The sequence below is a fragment of the Cetorhinus maximus genome, chromosome 1, assembly GCF_964194155.1.
Source record: "Cetorhinus maximus chromosome 1, sCetMax3.hap1.1, whole genome shotgun sequence".
Taxonomy (NCBI): Eukaryota; Metazoa; Chordata; class Chondrichthyes; order Lamniformes; family Cetorhinidae; genus Cetorhinus; species Cetorhinus maximus.
The window spans coordinates 56,711,684-56,725,810 of record NC_135879.1 but is presented as its reverse complement, the minus strand read 5'-3'; the positions used below and the strand labels follow the sequence as shown (position 1 = coordinate 56,725,810).

General features: G+C 44.6%; 2 protein-coding genes across 6 annotated transcripts in view; both read left to right on the top strand.

Annotated features, from left to right (window-relative positions):
- The window catches only part of smad1 (SMAD family member 1), a 137,646-nt gene extending 130,373 nt beyond the window's left edge, over positions 1 to 7,273 (top strand). For all 4 annotated transcript variants that reach the window (XM_078541053.1, XM_078541026.1, XM_078541046.1 and 1 more), the window contains one exon: positions 4,830 to 7,273. In XM_078541053.1, coding sequence (XP_078397179.1) covers positions 4,830 to 4,973 — 144 coding nt within the window. In that variant the 3' untranslated portion in view covers positions 4,974 to 7,273. The remainder of the gene's footprint in view (positions 1 to 4,829) is intronic.
- A 5,307-nt stretch (positions 7,274 to 12,580) lies between these two features.
- The window catches only part of mmaa (metabolism of cobalamin associated A), a 33,702-nt gene continuing 32,155 nt past the window's right edge, over positions 12,581 to 14,127 (top strand). For both annotated transcript variants that reach the window (XM_078541011.1, XM_078541002.1), the window contains exon 1: positions 12,581 to 13,246. In XM_078541011.1, coding sequence (XP_078397137.1) covers positions 12,817 to 13,246 — 430 coding nt within the window. In that variant the 5' untranslated portion in view covers positions 12,581 to 12,816. The remainder of the gene's footprint in view (positions 13,247 to 14,127) is intronic.

The following is a 14,127-nucleotide window of genomic DNA, read 5'->3' as shown; positions in this document are numbered from 1 at the left end:
TACCACCCACCCTCAGCTGATGAATCAGTACTGTTCCATGAAGAACACCAGTTGGAGGAAGGACTGAGGGTGGCAAAGGCATAGAGTATACTCTGGGTGGGAGATTTCAATGTCCGTCATCAAGAGTAACTTGGTAGCACCACTACTGACTGGGCTGGTTGAGTCCTAAAGAACATAGCTGCTAGACTGGGTCTGCGGCCGGTGGCAAGGGAACCAACAAGAGGGAAAAACATAGTTGACCTCATCCTAACCAACCTGCCTGCCGTAGATGCAACTTTCCATGACAGTATCGGTAGGAGCCATGACTGCACACAGTCATTGTGGAGCCAAAGACCCGTCCTCACATTGAGTATACCCTGCATTGTGTTGTGTGGCACTACCACTGTGCTAAATGGAACAGATTTCGAGCAGATCTAGCAATTCAAGACTGGGCAACCATGAGGAGCAGTGGGCCATCAGCAGCAGCAGGATTGTACTCAACCACAGTCTGTAACCTCATGGGCTGGCACATCCTCATTCCATCATTACCACCAAGCCAGGGGATCAGCCCTGGTTCAATGAATCGTGCAGGAGAGCATGCCAGGAGCAGAAGCAGTCATACTTAAAAATGAGATGTCAACCTGGTGAAGGTGCAACACAGGACTACTTGAGTGCCAACAGCATAAGCAGCAAGTGATAGACAGCTAAGTGATTCCGCAACCAACAGATCAGATCTAAGCTCTGCAGTGCTGACACATCCAGCTGTGAATGGTGGTGGACAATTAAATAACTCACTGGAAGAGGAGGCTCCACAAATATCCCCATCTTCAATGATGGGGGAGCCCAGCATGTCAGTGCAAGAGATATGGCTGAAGCATTCTCTACAATTTTCAGCCAGAAATGCAGAGTTGTTGATCCATCTTGGCCTCCTCCAGATGCCAGTCTTCAGCCAATTCGATTCACTCCATATGATATCAAGAAACGGTTAAAGGCACTGGATACTGCAAGGACTATGGGCCCTGACAATGTTCTAGCAATAATACTGAAGACTTGTGCTCCAGAGCTTGCTGCACCCCTAGCCAAGCTGTTCTGGTACAGTTATAACACTGGCATCTACCCAGCAATGTGGAAAATTCCCATGTATGTCCTGTGCGCAAAAAGCAGGACAAATCCAACCTGGCCAAGTACCCATCATCAGTCTACTCTCGATGGAAGGGGTCATCAACAGTGCTATCAAGTGACACTTGCTTACCTCAGTTTGGGTTCCGGCAGGGTCATTCAGTTCCTGATGTCATTACAGCCTTGGTTCAAACATGGACATGAGAGTTGAACTGCAGAGGTGGAGTGAGAGTGATTGCCCTTGGCATCAAGGCAACATTTGACTGAGTGTGGCATCAAGGAGCCCTGGCAAAACAGGAATCAGTGGAAATCGGTTGGTGGGGGGAAACTCTCCTCTTGTTGGAGTCATACCTAGCACAAAGGAAGGTGGTTGTGCTTGTTGGAGGTCAATCATCTCCATTTCAGGACATCACTGCAGGAGTTGCTCAGGATAGCGTTCTCGGCCGAACCATCATCAGCAGCTTCCTCAATGACCTCCCTTCTATCATGAGGTCAGAAGTGGGGAAGTTCGCTGATGATTGCACAATGTTCAGCACCATTCGCGTCTCCTTAGGTACTGAAGCAGTCCGTGTGCAAAATGCAGCAAGACCAGGACAACATCCAGGCTTTAGCTGACAAGTAATATGCGTGCCACACAAGTATCAGGGAATGAGCGTCTGCAACAAGAGAGAATCTAGCCATCGCCCCATGACATTCAATGGCATTACCATCGCTGAATTCCCCACTATCAACATCCTGGGGTTACTATTGACCAGAAACTGAACTGGACTAGTCATATAAATACTGTGGCTACAATAGCAGGTCAGAGGCTAGGAATCGTGCGACGAGTAACTCACTTCCTGACTCCCCAAAGCCTATCCACCGTCTACAAGGCACAAGTCAGGAGTGTGATGGAATACTCTCCACTTGCTTGGATGAGGCCATCTCCAACAACACTCAAGAAACTGGACACTATCCAGGACAAAACAGGCTGCTTGATTGGCGCCCCATCTGCAAACATTTATTCCTTCCACCACCAACACACAGTGGCGGCAGTGTGTCATCTACAAGATGCACTGCAGAAACTCACCAAAGCTCCTTAGGCAGCACCTTCCAAACCCACAAATGCTACCATCTAGAAGGAAAAGGGCAGCAGATACATGAGAGCACCGCCACCTGGAAGTTCCCCTCCAAGCCACTCACCATTCTGACTTGGAAATATATCACCATTTCTTCACTGTCACAAGGTCAAAATTCTGGTGTCCAGCTTCTTTAGTATTTTTGGACCTGCACTTATTCAGGCAAGTGGAGAGTATTCCATCACACTCCTGACTTGTGCCTTGTAGACGGTGGACGGGCTTTGGGGAGTCAGGAGGTGAGTTACTTGTCGCACAATTCCTAGCCTCTGACCTGCTCTTGTGGCCACAGTATTTATATGACTAGTCCAGTTTTGGGTCAGTGGTAACGCCCAGGATGTTGATAGAGGGGGATTCAGCAATGGTGATTTTTAAAAATTTTATTCATCCACGGTATGTGGGCTTCGCTGGCTAGGCCAGCATTTATTGCCCATCCAAAGTTGCCCTTGAGAAGGTGGCGGTGAGCTGCCTTCTTGAACCACTGCAGTCCATGTCGTGTAGGTACACCCACAGTGCTGTTAGGAAGGGACTTCCAGGATTTTGACCCAGCAACAGTGAAGGAACAGCGATATATTTCCAAGTCAGGATGGTGAGTGACTTGGAGGGGAATTTCCAGGTAGTGGTGTTTCCATCTATCTGCTTCCCTTGTCCTTCTAGATGGTAGTGGTTGTGGGTTTGGAAGGTGCTGCCTAAGGAGCTTTGGTGAGTTTCTGCAGTGCATCTTGTAGATAGCACACACAGCTGCTACTGTGCGTCAGTGGTGGAGGGCGTGAATGTTTGTGGATGTGATGCCAATCAAGCGGGCTGCTTTGTCCTGGACGGTGTCAAGCTTCTTGAGTGTTGTGGGAGCTGCACTCGTCGAGGCAAGTGGGGAGTATTCCATCACACTCCTGACTTGTGCCTTGTAGGTGGTGGACAGGCTTTGGGGAGTCAGGAGTTGAGTTACTCGTCACATGATTCCTAGCCTCTGACCTGCCCTAGTAGCCACAGTATTTATATGGCAAGCCCAGTTCAGATTCTGATCAATGGTAACCCCCAGGATGTTGATAGTGGGGGATTCATTGATGATAATGCCATTGAATGTCAAGGGGCGATGGTTGGATCCTCTCTTGTTGGAGATGGTCATTGCCTGATACTTGTGTGGCACGAATGTTACTTGCCACTTGTCAGCCCAAGCCTGGATGTTGTCCAGGTCTTGATGCATTTGGACATGGACTGGTTCAGTATCTGAGGAGTCACGAATGGTGCTGAACATTGTTCAGCAATCATCAGCGAACATCCCCACTTCTGATCTTATGATGGGAGGAAGGTCATTGATGAAGCAGCTGAAGATGTTTGAGCCTGAGGACACTGCCCTGAGGAACTCCTGCAGTGTTGTCTTGGAGCTGAGATGACTGACCTCCAACAACCACAACTATCTTCCTTTGTGCTAGGTATGACTCCAACCAGCGGAGAGTTTAGCCCCTGAACCCCATTGACTCCTTGATGCCACATGCGGCCTTGATGTCAAGGGCAGTCACTCTCATCTCACCTCAGAAGTTCAACTCTTTTCTCCATGTTTGAACCAAGTCTGTAATGAGATCAGGAGCTAAGTGGCCCTGGCGGAACCCAAACTGGGTGTCAGTGAGCAGGTTATTGCTTAGCAAGTGTCACTTGATAGAACTGTTGATGACCCTTTCCATTACTGATGATGGAGAATAGACTGATGAAGCAGTAATTGGCCGGGTTAGATTTTTCCTGCTTTTTGTGTACAGGACATAATTGGGCAATTTTCCACATAGCCGGGTAGATGCCAGTGTTGTAGCTGTACTGGAACAGCTTGGCTAGGGGCTCGACAAGCTCTGGAGCACAAGTCTTCAGTGCTATCGCCAGAATGTTGTCCGGGCCCATAGCCTTAGCAGTATCCAGTGCCTTCAGCTGTTTCTTTATATGATGTGGAGCGAATCCTTAGACAGATAAGAAGAATGACTATGTCAGGCTGTTGCTTGAGTAGCCTGTGAGACAGCTCTCCTCACATTTGTTTTTTGTGACTTCATAGCGGTTCGTTACAACTGAGTGGCTTGCTAGGCCATTTCAGAGGGCAGCTAAGAGTCAACCACATTGCTGTGGGTCTAGAGTCATGTGTAGGCCAGACCAGGCAAGGACAACTGATTTCCTTCCGTAAAGGACATTAGTGAACCAGATGCGTTTTTACAACAATCAACAATGGTTGCATCATTAGACTTACTTCCAGTTATTTTTTGCCGTGGTGGGATTCGAACCTGGGTCCTCAGAGCATTACCCTGGGTCTCTGGATTACCAGTCCAGTGACAATACCACTACACCACCGCACCCCCCACAATTGTTAAATTGGGCATTGTAAATCTACGAGTACTCAATATGAATACTTAGAACTAGCCTTGACCATAAAGGTGACTGATACAGGAAATATAACACTCTGGCATTGCGAGACACCGAAGTTGGAGCAAGCTAATTATTGCATTTTGGTGAGAAATTTATTCATGCAACCTAATTAAATTGTTGCTGTCTTAGAGAAAATGTATTTTTCCTGTATTTAATTTTTCTTTTTAAAAAATCGACTTTAATTAATTCCTGTGGTTTTTTTTGCATTTTTAGGGTTGGGGTGCTGAGTATCATCGACAGGATGTAACAAGTACCCCTTGCTGGATAGAAATCCATCTACATGGTCCTTTGCAGTGGCTGGATAAAGTTCTCACCCAGATGGGTTCCCCACATAATCCTATCTCTTCTGTGTCATAACAGTGCTTTAATGCTGCTTCATAGTGCTCATAAATCCTTGAGTGTTGAATTTCTGGAGTTTATAATCACTTGAAGGACAAACAAAATGGATACACTCTGGACTGTCATGGATGGGAATTGGAAGATACTTGACGTTTTGTGACCAATTGTTGGAGAAAGATGATCAGTCTTTTTAGTATACTGCTGTTCTTGTGAAAGTGTTCAGTTTACACTGTAGTATTCCATTTCTACCTAATCTGAAGAACTTGTATAGATTATGGTTTTAGAATATGGAGGTGAAAGATGACCAAGCGTAGATAATTCATTTGAATGTTACTGATACTGTGTATTTTAAGTACTAGTTTGTGGTCAAAATATAGATATAAAGTCATTTTTCCAAGATAGCACAATTGCTGCACAGTTGGTATGCTGAAGTTAAAGGTATATTGCACAAATGATGACTTACAAACCTTCTACACATTAGGTCACTTGGCATCTGAAGTACAAATGTGGAAGTGGACAAAATGAGCCCTGTGTGCAGCTTTGTCTTAACTTGAGTGCTGACATTTTTTTTGTAATCAAACATGAATAGTGTCAAGTTACGGCTCAATTCTAAGTGGATTTCTAAGATGTGTATAATTTTATGTGTATGTTGAGGTCTAAAATAGTTATCTTTGTCCTCATTTTCAATTGGGAAGGGACTTTCAATCTGACACTAGAAGGAAGTAGGTAAGGGGGCAATATGTCCTCTGCTGTGCATTTGGTGAATTCTGTATTTTTAACTATTACATTTAATGTGTACTTCGTTCAGTCTATGAAGCTACTGTTCTCTTTCTTGTAGCCAAGCATTAGTTTTGAAATACTTTTTGGCACGCAAAACTTGCAGCAAGTATATGCTGCATCAGCAGTTCTGACTCTTTGTTACCTTTGATATGTGCTAGTTTGTCTCTTCAAAGAGTGGTTTTGAAATCATTTCTGTAAATCCTCTGACTAACTGATTAGTCGCTATCAACAGGTTGGACATTTGTAGGATGATAGAACTAGATTCTTGTACGTTTACTTCCAGCTGGATTGGTTCAAGTTGGCTGGATGTTTGTAGTACATTGCAAATTTTAGCTTCCCGAGTGGTTAAATTAGCTTGTTTTATATTTTTATTTGTTTCTAATAGTGCTTGTTTCTTTTCTGCTGTTCTTGTATATGCACTTTTACACAAGACTTTGCTGTTGTGCTGTGGAATTTGGAGCAACATTTATTCTGAGGAAAGCAAGTCTTCACTCAAACATATAAATCTGTTTTGGCATGATTTTTATAATACCTATTTCCTTTGACATTTTTGTAATATATTTGAGAATTGCACCACAGCAAAGTCTGTATGGTAAAACATCCCAAAAATTCTATCTTTGTAGTCTTTAAAGACCCTGATAATTCATTTGGTCCATTTGTTTAAATACTTTTGGTGTGGGGATAAAAACCCTCAGGTTTTCCTAAACAAAATTGTAAATCACCACCCTGTTCCCAGGCCTGTTCAAAATACTCTTAAACGGACATAGGAGAAATGAGAGGCCAGAGTGGGGAGAGAGCCAAAAAAACACATTCAGGGGATGGATTTATATAGAATTTTCACTGGTGCATGCAAATTTGGTTCATAATAGGAACATTTTAATACGTTGATGAAATTTCATCATCATGACGTGCACAAAATACAATAAATTTGCATATGTTGTACCGATTAAAATTGGTTGATGCCATAATATTGAGTGGTTTAGTTCTAATGAAATATAAACACACTGCAAATGAATGAAAACATTTAAAAAGTTATATGAAAGCAACAGGAGGGCAGAAAAGAGGTGATTGAAAATAAGTCCGTAGAACTCGCATGTTTTTTTTTCCAAGTTTTCGTATTTTTTCTTCTCTCTAATTTTCAGCTGTTCTGCATCCCATATGAATGGAAGGCAGTCGGTTTCGATGATGCAACTCTCAAAACTTTCCATAAATGTCATCAGTGAGAAGATTCAACTTTAGCAATATTGTAGTGCTGAACAACTTGAATTGGATATCTTTCAGCATTCTTGTAGGCATGATATATGATGACCCACTTATGGTGTTCCTCTTTTCTTCCCCCATCCCATAATGGACTAGTCTGTAATTTAAAATCACTAGAAATCTATAGACCTGTGAGGAAGAAAGCAAAAATGTTTTACAGAATTGACATGTACAAAATAAACCTTTTTATTCAACAGAAAAATTGGGATATTCTTGAGTACTGTGTAGTGCTGTGATCAAGTTGCATGAAATGTTTCAATAAAAAATACTATAAATTATCCAAGGTCATTTCTTCATGTAAGATTTTGGTTCAAGAAGTAAACAATATTATAGTGACGTTAATTGGAACAGCATTGGAGATCAATTAAAGTGTTTGTCCTGTTTTCTTTTGCCTTCCATACCATTTGTTTCGCTCCCTGTATGGTTCTCGGTCACCAAAGATAGACAATCCTTGAGCTCAAATTTTCCACATTCACACTGGAAGTGAGGTACCTTGCAGATAGGAAAATTGAACATAGCGTGACTGCAGTTTTCCAACTAGCATTGGCAGTGCGTGACTTAGCTTCATTGTTGGTGTGGGCTTGTAAGTTCATCCCAGAATATCTATATGTTAAATCTTGCCTATGATGTGCACTTGTTGTCTATAAATCTCTGCTTTCAGTGATACACTTTGAGTTATGCTTTTCATGTCAGCATTGGCATAGAAACAAGCTGCCTCTGACTGTCAGCATTTATAATGGCAGAATCTTTACCTAGTGCCATACTAAGGGAGAACTACACTGTCAGATGTGCTTCAGACGAGATGTCGAAGAGCAAGGAAATTATTCTTATGTCCTGACCAACATTTGTCCCTCAACCAACATAATTAAAACAAGCTATCGGATAAATATCTTATTTTGAAATCTTGTGGTGTATAAATTAGCTGGAAAATTTGGCTTGCTGAATCCAAAATCTACAATGAGTTAGTTGTCAAAGATTTCTGACAGAGGCTGGTGTCAAGTGCACAGGAAATGTTGCAAAATTTGCTCGCTGTACCTGAGGCGGTGGAGGGAAGTGAAGGAATTAACAGTGGATAGTAGATGCAATTTCCTTAACATATATTTCCTGAGGTTTGTTGAAGATGTATTTGAAATTGAGTTAGCCTATTAGCTAAAATTTTAGGGAGTTTTATTTTAAGATTATATAAACAGTAATACAGTTCAAATCTCAGGTGCTATTTTGTCTCATGGTTGCAAAATTGAGCAAAACAGTAAAACTTCACATATAAATTAGGAGTAGGCCACTAGGCCCCTCGAGCCTGCTTCACCATCCGATAAGATCATGGCTGATCTGATTGTAACCTCAACCCACATTCCTGCCAACCCCTGATAACCTTTCACCCCCTTGTTAATCAAGAGTCTATCTAGCTCTGCCTTAAAAATATTCAAAGACTCTGCTTCCACCACCTTTTGAGGAAGAGTTCCAAAGACTCTCAAAAAAATTCTCCTCATCTCTGCCTTAAATGAGTGACCCCTACTTCTAGATTCTCCCGCAAGAGGAAACATTCTCTCCACATCCACCCTGTCAAGACCCCTCAGGATCTTAAAGGTTTCAATCCAGTCACCTCTTACTCTTCTAAACTCCACTGGATACAAGCCTAACCTGTCTAACCTATCTTCATAAGACAACCCACCCATTCCTGGTGTTAGTCTAGTAAACCTTCTCTGAAGTGCTTCTAACACTTCACATTTTAAATAAGGAGAACAGTACTATAAAAAATACTCCAGATGTGGTCCCACCAGTGCCCTGTACAACTGAAGCATAGCCTCCCTACATTTGTAACCAATTACTTTCATAATTAATGATACGTTCTGTTAACTTTCCTAATTACTTGCTATACCTGCATACTAGACTTTTGTGATTCATGCACTAGGATACCCAGATCCCTCTGAATCTCAGAGCTCTGCAATCTCTCACCATTTAGATAATCCTTTTTTTATTCTTCCTGCCAAAATGACAATTGCACATTTGTTTCCATTATACTCCATTTGCCAGATCTTTGCCCACTCACTTAACCTATCTATGTCCCTTTGTAGCCTCCTTGTGTCCTCTTCACAATTTACTTTCCTACCTATCTTTGTGTCGTCTGCAAATTTAGCAACCGTTCCTTCAGTCACTTCTTCTAAGTCATTTATATAAAGTGTAAAAAAATTGAGCCTTCAGCACTGATCCCTGTGGCACACCACTCGTCACATCCTGCCAGCAGAAAAAGACCCATTTATGTCAACTCTCCGCTTCCTGTTAGCTAGCCAATCCTCTATCCATGCCAATGTTAACCCCATACCATGAGCTTTTATTTTCTGCAATAACCTTTGATGTGGCACTTTATCAAATGTCTTCTGGAAATCCAAGTACAGTACATCCACTGTCTCCCCTTTGTCCACAGCACATGTGACTCCTTCAAAGAATAAATTGGTTAAGCATGATTCCCCTTTCACATAACCATGTTGACTCTGCCTGATTGCCTTGAATTTTTCTAAGTGCCCTGCTATAATATCTTTAATAGATTCTAACATTTTCCCTATGACAGATGTTAGGCTAACTGGTCTGTAGTTTCCTGCTTTCTGTCTCTGTCTTTGTCTTTGCATAAAGGAGTTTCATTTGCTATTTTCCAATCTAATGGAACCTTCCCCAAATAAAGGGAATTTTGGAAAGTTAAAAGCAATGTATCAACTATCTCACTAGCCACTTCTTTCAAGACCACAGGATGAAGTCCATCTGGGCCTGGGGATTTGTCAGCCTGCAGCCCCAACAATTTGTTCAATACCACTTCCCTAGTGATTGTAATTTTCCCAAGTTCCCCCCTCCCTTCCATTTCCAGATTTACAGCTATTTCTGGGATGTTCGTTGTGTCCTTTATAGTGAAGACTGAAGCAAAATACCTGTTTAATTCATTCTGCCATTTTCCTTTATCAGTTCCCTAGATGCACTTTACCTCTTATTTAAATATTTATATTAACTCTTACTATAGTCTTTATATTACTAGCTAGCTTTCTCACGTACTCTTTCTCTCATTCTCCCGCGACTTGAAGGGGGAGGGAGAGGGAGTGATGGGGTGAGAGAGGGTATAAGAGTGAGAGGGTGGGAGTGTGTGCACACAAGAGGGTGAGCGCACTCGCACACTGTCTCAACTGTGCCTCACTCCCTCTCATTCACTCACTCACCAACCCTCACTCTCACTGTCCCTCACACTCACTCACCCACCTTTCACATTTTCAACCACACTCTCACTCCCTCACCCACACACACTCTCATTTAAAAAGGATATGAGAGAAAGGCCAGAAAATTATAGGCTGGTCAGTCTAACTTTGGTAATGGGCAAATTATTGGAAACAATTCTGAGACAGGATAAACTGTCACTTGGGCACAGTAGGCATGGTTTTATTAGGGGAAGATCTTGTCTTACTAAATAGAAATTTTTTGAGGAAATTACAAGGATGATAAATTAGAGTAGTGCAGTGGATGTTGTCTGTATGGATTTCAGTCAGGCATTTTACAAGGTCCCATATCACAGACTGGTCAGGAAAGTGAGATCTCATGGGATACAGGGGAAGGTGGCAGATTGGATCCAAAATTGGCTCAGTGACAGGGAACAGTGAATGGATAACAGTTTCCAGTGGTGTTCCACAGGACTCAGTGTTGGGGCCCTTGTTGTTTGCTGTATATATTAATGATTTAGACTTAAATATGGAACGCATGATTGGGAAATTTGCAGATGACAAAAATTGGCCATGTAGTTGATAGTGAAGAGGATAGGTGTTGACTCCAGAATGATATCAATGGTTTGGTTGAGTGGGTAGAGAAGTGGCAAATGGAATTCAATCTAGAAAATTGTGAGGTAATGCATTTGGGGAGGGCAAGCAAAGCAAGGAAATACTCAGAAAATGGGAATTTATTGAGAGGGGTTAAGGAAGTGAGTGAGACACCTTGGAGTGCATATCCACAGGTTCTTGTAGGTGGCCGGACAGGTGGACAAGAAAGCATATGGAATACTTTATTGGGCAAGGTATTGAATACAAAAGTAGGGATGTAATGATTGAACTGTATAAATTATGAGGGGCCTAGATAGGGTAGACAGGAAAGACTTGTTTCCCCTAGCTGAGGGGAATTACCAGGGGGCAAAGATTTAAGGTGATTGGTAGAAGGATTAGAGGAGACATGAGGAAAAACTTTTTCACCCAGAGGTTGGTGTCTGGAATTCACTGCCTAAGTTTGTAGTTGAAACACTCAACTCATTTAAAAGGTCCTTGGATCTGCATCTGAAATGCGATAACCTGCAAGGCTACCGACCAGGTGCTGGAAAGTGGAATTAAAATGAGCAGCCAGTTTTTTTTCTCTTTTTGGCCGGCACAGACACGATGGGCTTAATGGCCTCTTTCTGCACCATAACTTTTCGATGGTTCACACACTCACTCACCCACCATCACTCACGAAATGGTGCGATGAGAGCTGGAACGAGACCTGAGACCTAGAGGCGTCTGAACGTGGGTGCCCACCAAGGGGAGGGCCAAGAGCCTGGATACGCAGAGGAAACCAGTGGGACACTGGGAGTACCTGGGAAAAGCAGCAGAGGAAAGTGGCCGCAGTTGGGCCAGGGCAGCACATTTGAGCTGGTGATTGGAGGAGCAGACTCCTGAAGGAATTCTCAGATGCACTGAGCTGTCTTACCGTTTTTCAACAACAATTCCGGGGGTCACGGGTTGGACAAGCCTGCCTGGGGGAAGCTGAGGGGAGTGGGGGGGATGAGGGGGAGTGGTGGGGGGGGGATGAGGGGGAGTGGTGGAGGGGGGATGAGGGGGAGTGGTGGAGGGGGGATGAAGGGGGTGGGGAGGGATGGGGGGAGGGGAGTGGGGGGGATGAGGGGGGCGGGGGGGCAATGAGGGGGTGGGGGGATGAGGCGAGTGGGGGATGAGGGGAGCAGGGGGGTATGAGGGGGGTGGGTGGAATGGGGGGATGACAGCGTGGGGGGGATGAGGGGAGCAGGGGGGATGAGGGGAGCAGGGGGTGGGTGGAATGGGATGACGGCGTGGGGGGGATGAGGGGGTGGGGGAATGGGGAATGAGGGGGTGGGGTGGATGAGAGGGTGGGGGGAATGGGGGGGTGAGGTGATGGGGGGGTTGGCAGGAATGGGGAGTGGTGGGGGGGATGAGGGGAGGAAGAGAGAAGTCGTGTGGCGGATCAGGGACGGAAGAGGGGAGTGGTGGGGGGTTGAGGGGGAGTCGTGGGAGGGGGTGGTGTGGGGTGGAGGAGTGTGGGGGAGGGATTTATTAAACTGTTTTTGCAGTTAGTATTCGACCAAAAGAACTAGTGAATGGTGATATGGATTGTTTCACATTCATCGAAAAAAAACCTTAGAGGTATTTCATCGTTACAATAAAGTGCCTGGCTACACTTTGTGCACAACTCTTGAAGTGTGATTTCAATCCACAACTGCCATCTAAGCCAAGATTTCACATTTAACTCCAACAAAAATCAATGGCGTTAATTTCCCGAAATGAAACAATTACCTTCACGCATGCGTAGTGAGAAAGGTCACGTGTCCCGCGGGCAGTGCACGCTGGGTAACATTCACCTGACTTGTTTGTGGTGGTTTCTTTCTGTGTTTGTAATGTAGTCGTGACCGAATAAGGGTTGAAAAATCAAGTAGCTTGAGTTAGCAGGCTACATTGTTTCCCCACATCCAAGTGTACTTTTTAAATTAAAAAATGAAAAGTAAAGCCACTTCAAACATGTTGGCGGAGTTTTAAGCCCAGATCTGGTCGTCGCTGCCTTCCTCTAAAGGATGTTGATGGCGGCGCGGCTGTGGCGCTGCAGCCGTTGGGTCCCCGATGGGCTGCACAGTTTGAGTTCGGCGCGTTCCAGAGCCTTGTTCCTGAGCTCGGTGTCCCGGATGGGCGCGAGGGGACTGCTGAAAGCTGCGCGCCGGCAGGCCGCTCGAGCGCAGCCCAGGAGACTGAGCAGCGGCGCGGCGGCGGTGCGAGAGCAACAGATCTTGACCGATACACTGTCCGAGTGGGAGAGGCAGCTGCTTGACCGGTTAGTTGGCGGGCTGCTGGGTGGACAAAGGGCCTGCCTGGCCGAGGCCATCACCCTGGTGGAGTCGTCTCACAAACACAAGAAGTGCTTGGCTCAGCTGCTGCTGCAGAGAGTACTGACCTGCCAGAGGGAACGGGAGCGGCCGAGTGAAGGGACGCCGCTGTCCTTCAGAGTGGGTCAGTACCGATCTCTGACTTTTTAAAACCCGCAACTCAGAAATATATATTTACGACACAAAAATAGTCCATTTGCTCATTGAGTATAAAAACAGAATTACCTGGAAAAACTCAGCAAGTCTGGCAGCATCGGCGGAGAAGAAATCAGTCAACGTTTCGAGCCCTCATGGCCCTTCAGCAGAACTGAAGCATAGTTTCAACAAGGGAGAAATATAAATTGGTTTAAGGTGGGTGGGGGGGAAGAGACACATTGAGGGTGTGGTGTGAGCAGATAATCAAAAGATGTCAGAGACAAAAGGGTCAAAGAGGTGTTGAAGGTGGTGGTCTTTGTAGACCACCACCTTCAACACCTCTTTGACCCTTTTGTCTCTGACATCTTTTGATTATCTGCTCACACCACACCCTCAATGTGTCTCTTCCCCCCCCCCCCACCCACCTTAAACCAATTTATATTTCTCCCTTGTTGAAACTATGCTTCAGTTCTGCTGAAGGGCCATGAGGGCTCGAAACGTTGACTGATTTCTTCTCCGCCGATGCTGCCAGACTTGCTGAGTTTTTCCAGGTAATTCTGTTCTTATTTTGTTTTGGATTTCCAGCATCCGCAGTAGCTTTTAGCTTTTTGTTTTTATGCTCATTGAGTATGCCTGCTGAAAAGTACCAAACCAGCCTAATCCCACTTTCCCAACTCTGCAGGTTACCGCACTTCAGTTGCATACCTAAGTGCTTTTAAATGCAAGGAGCATTTCTGCCTCTACCACCTTTTCAAAACCACAACCACTACCATCTAGAAGGACAAGGGGAGCAGACTGATGGGAACACCACCACCCCAAGCCACTCACCATCCTGACTTGGAAATATAATGCGCTGTAACCATTCTGTGA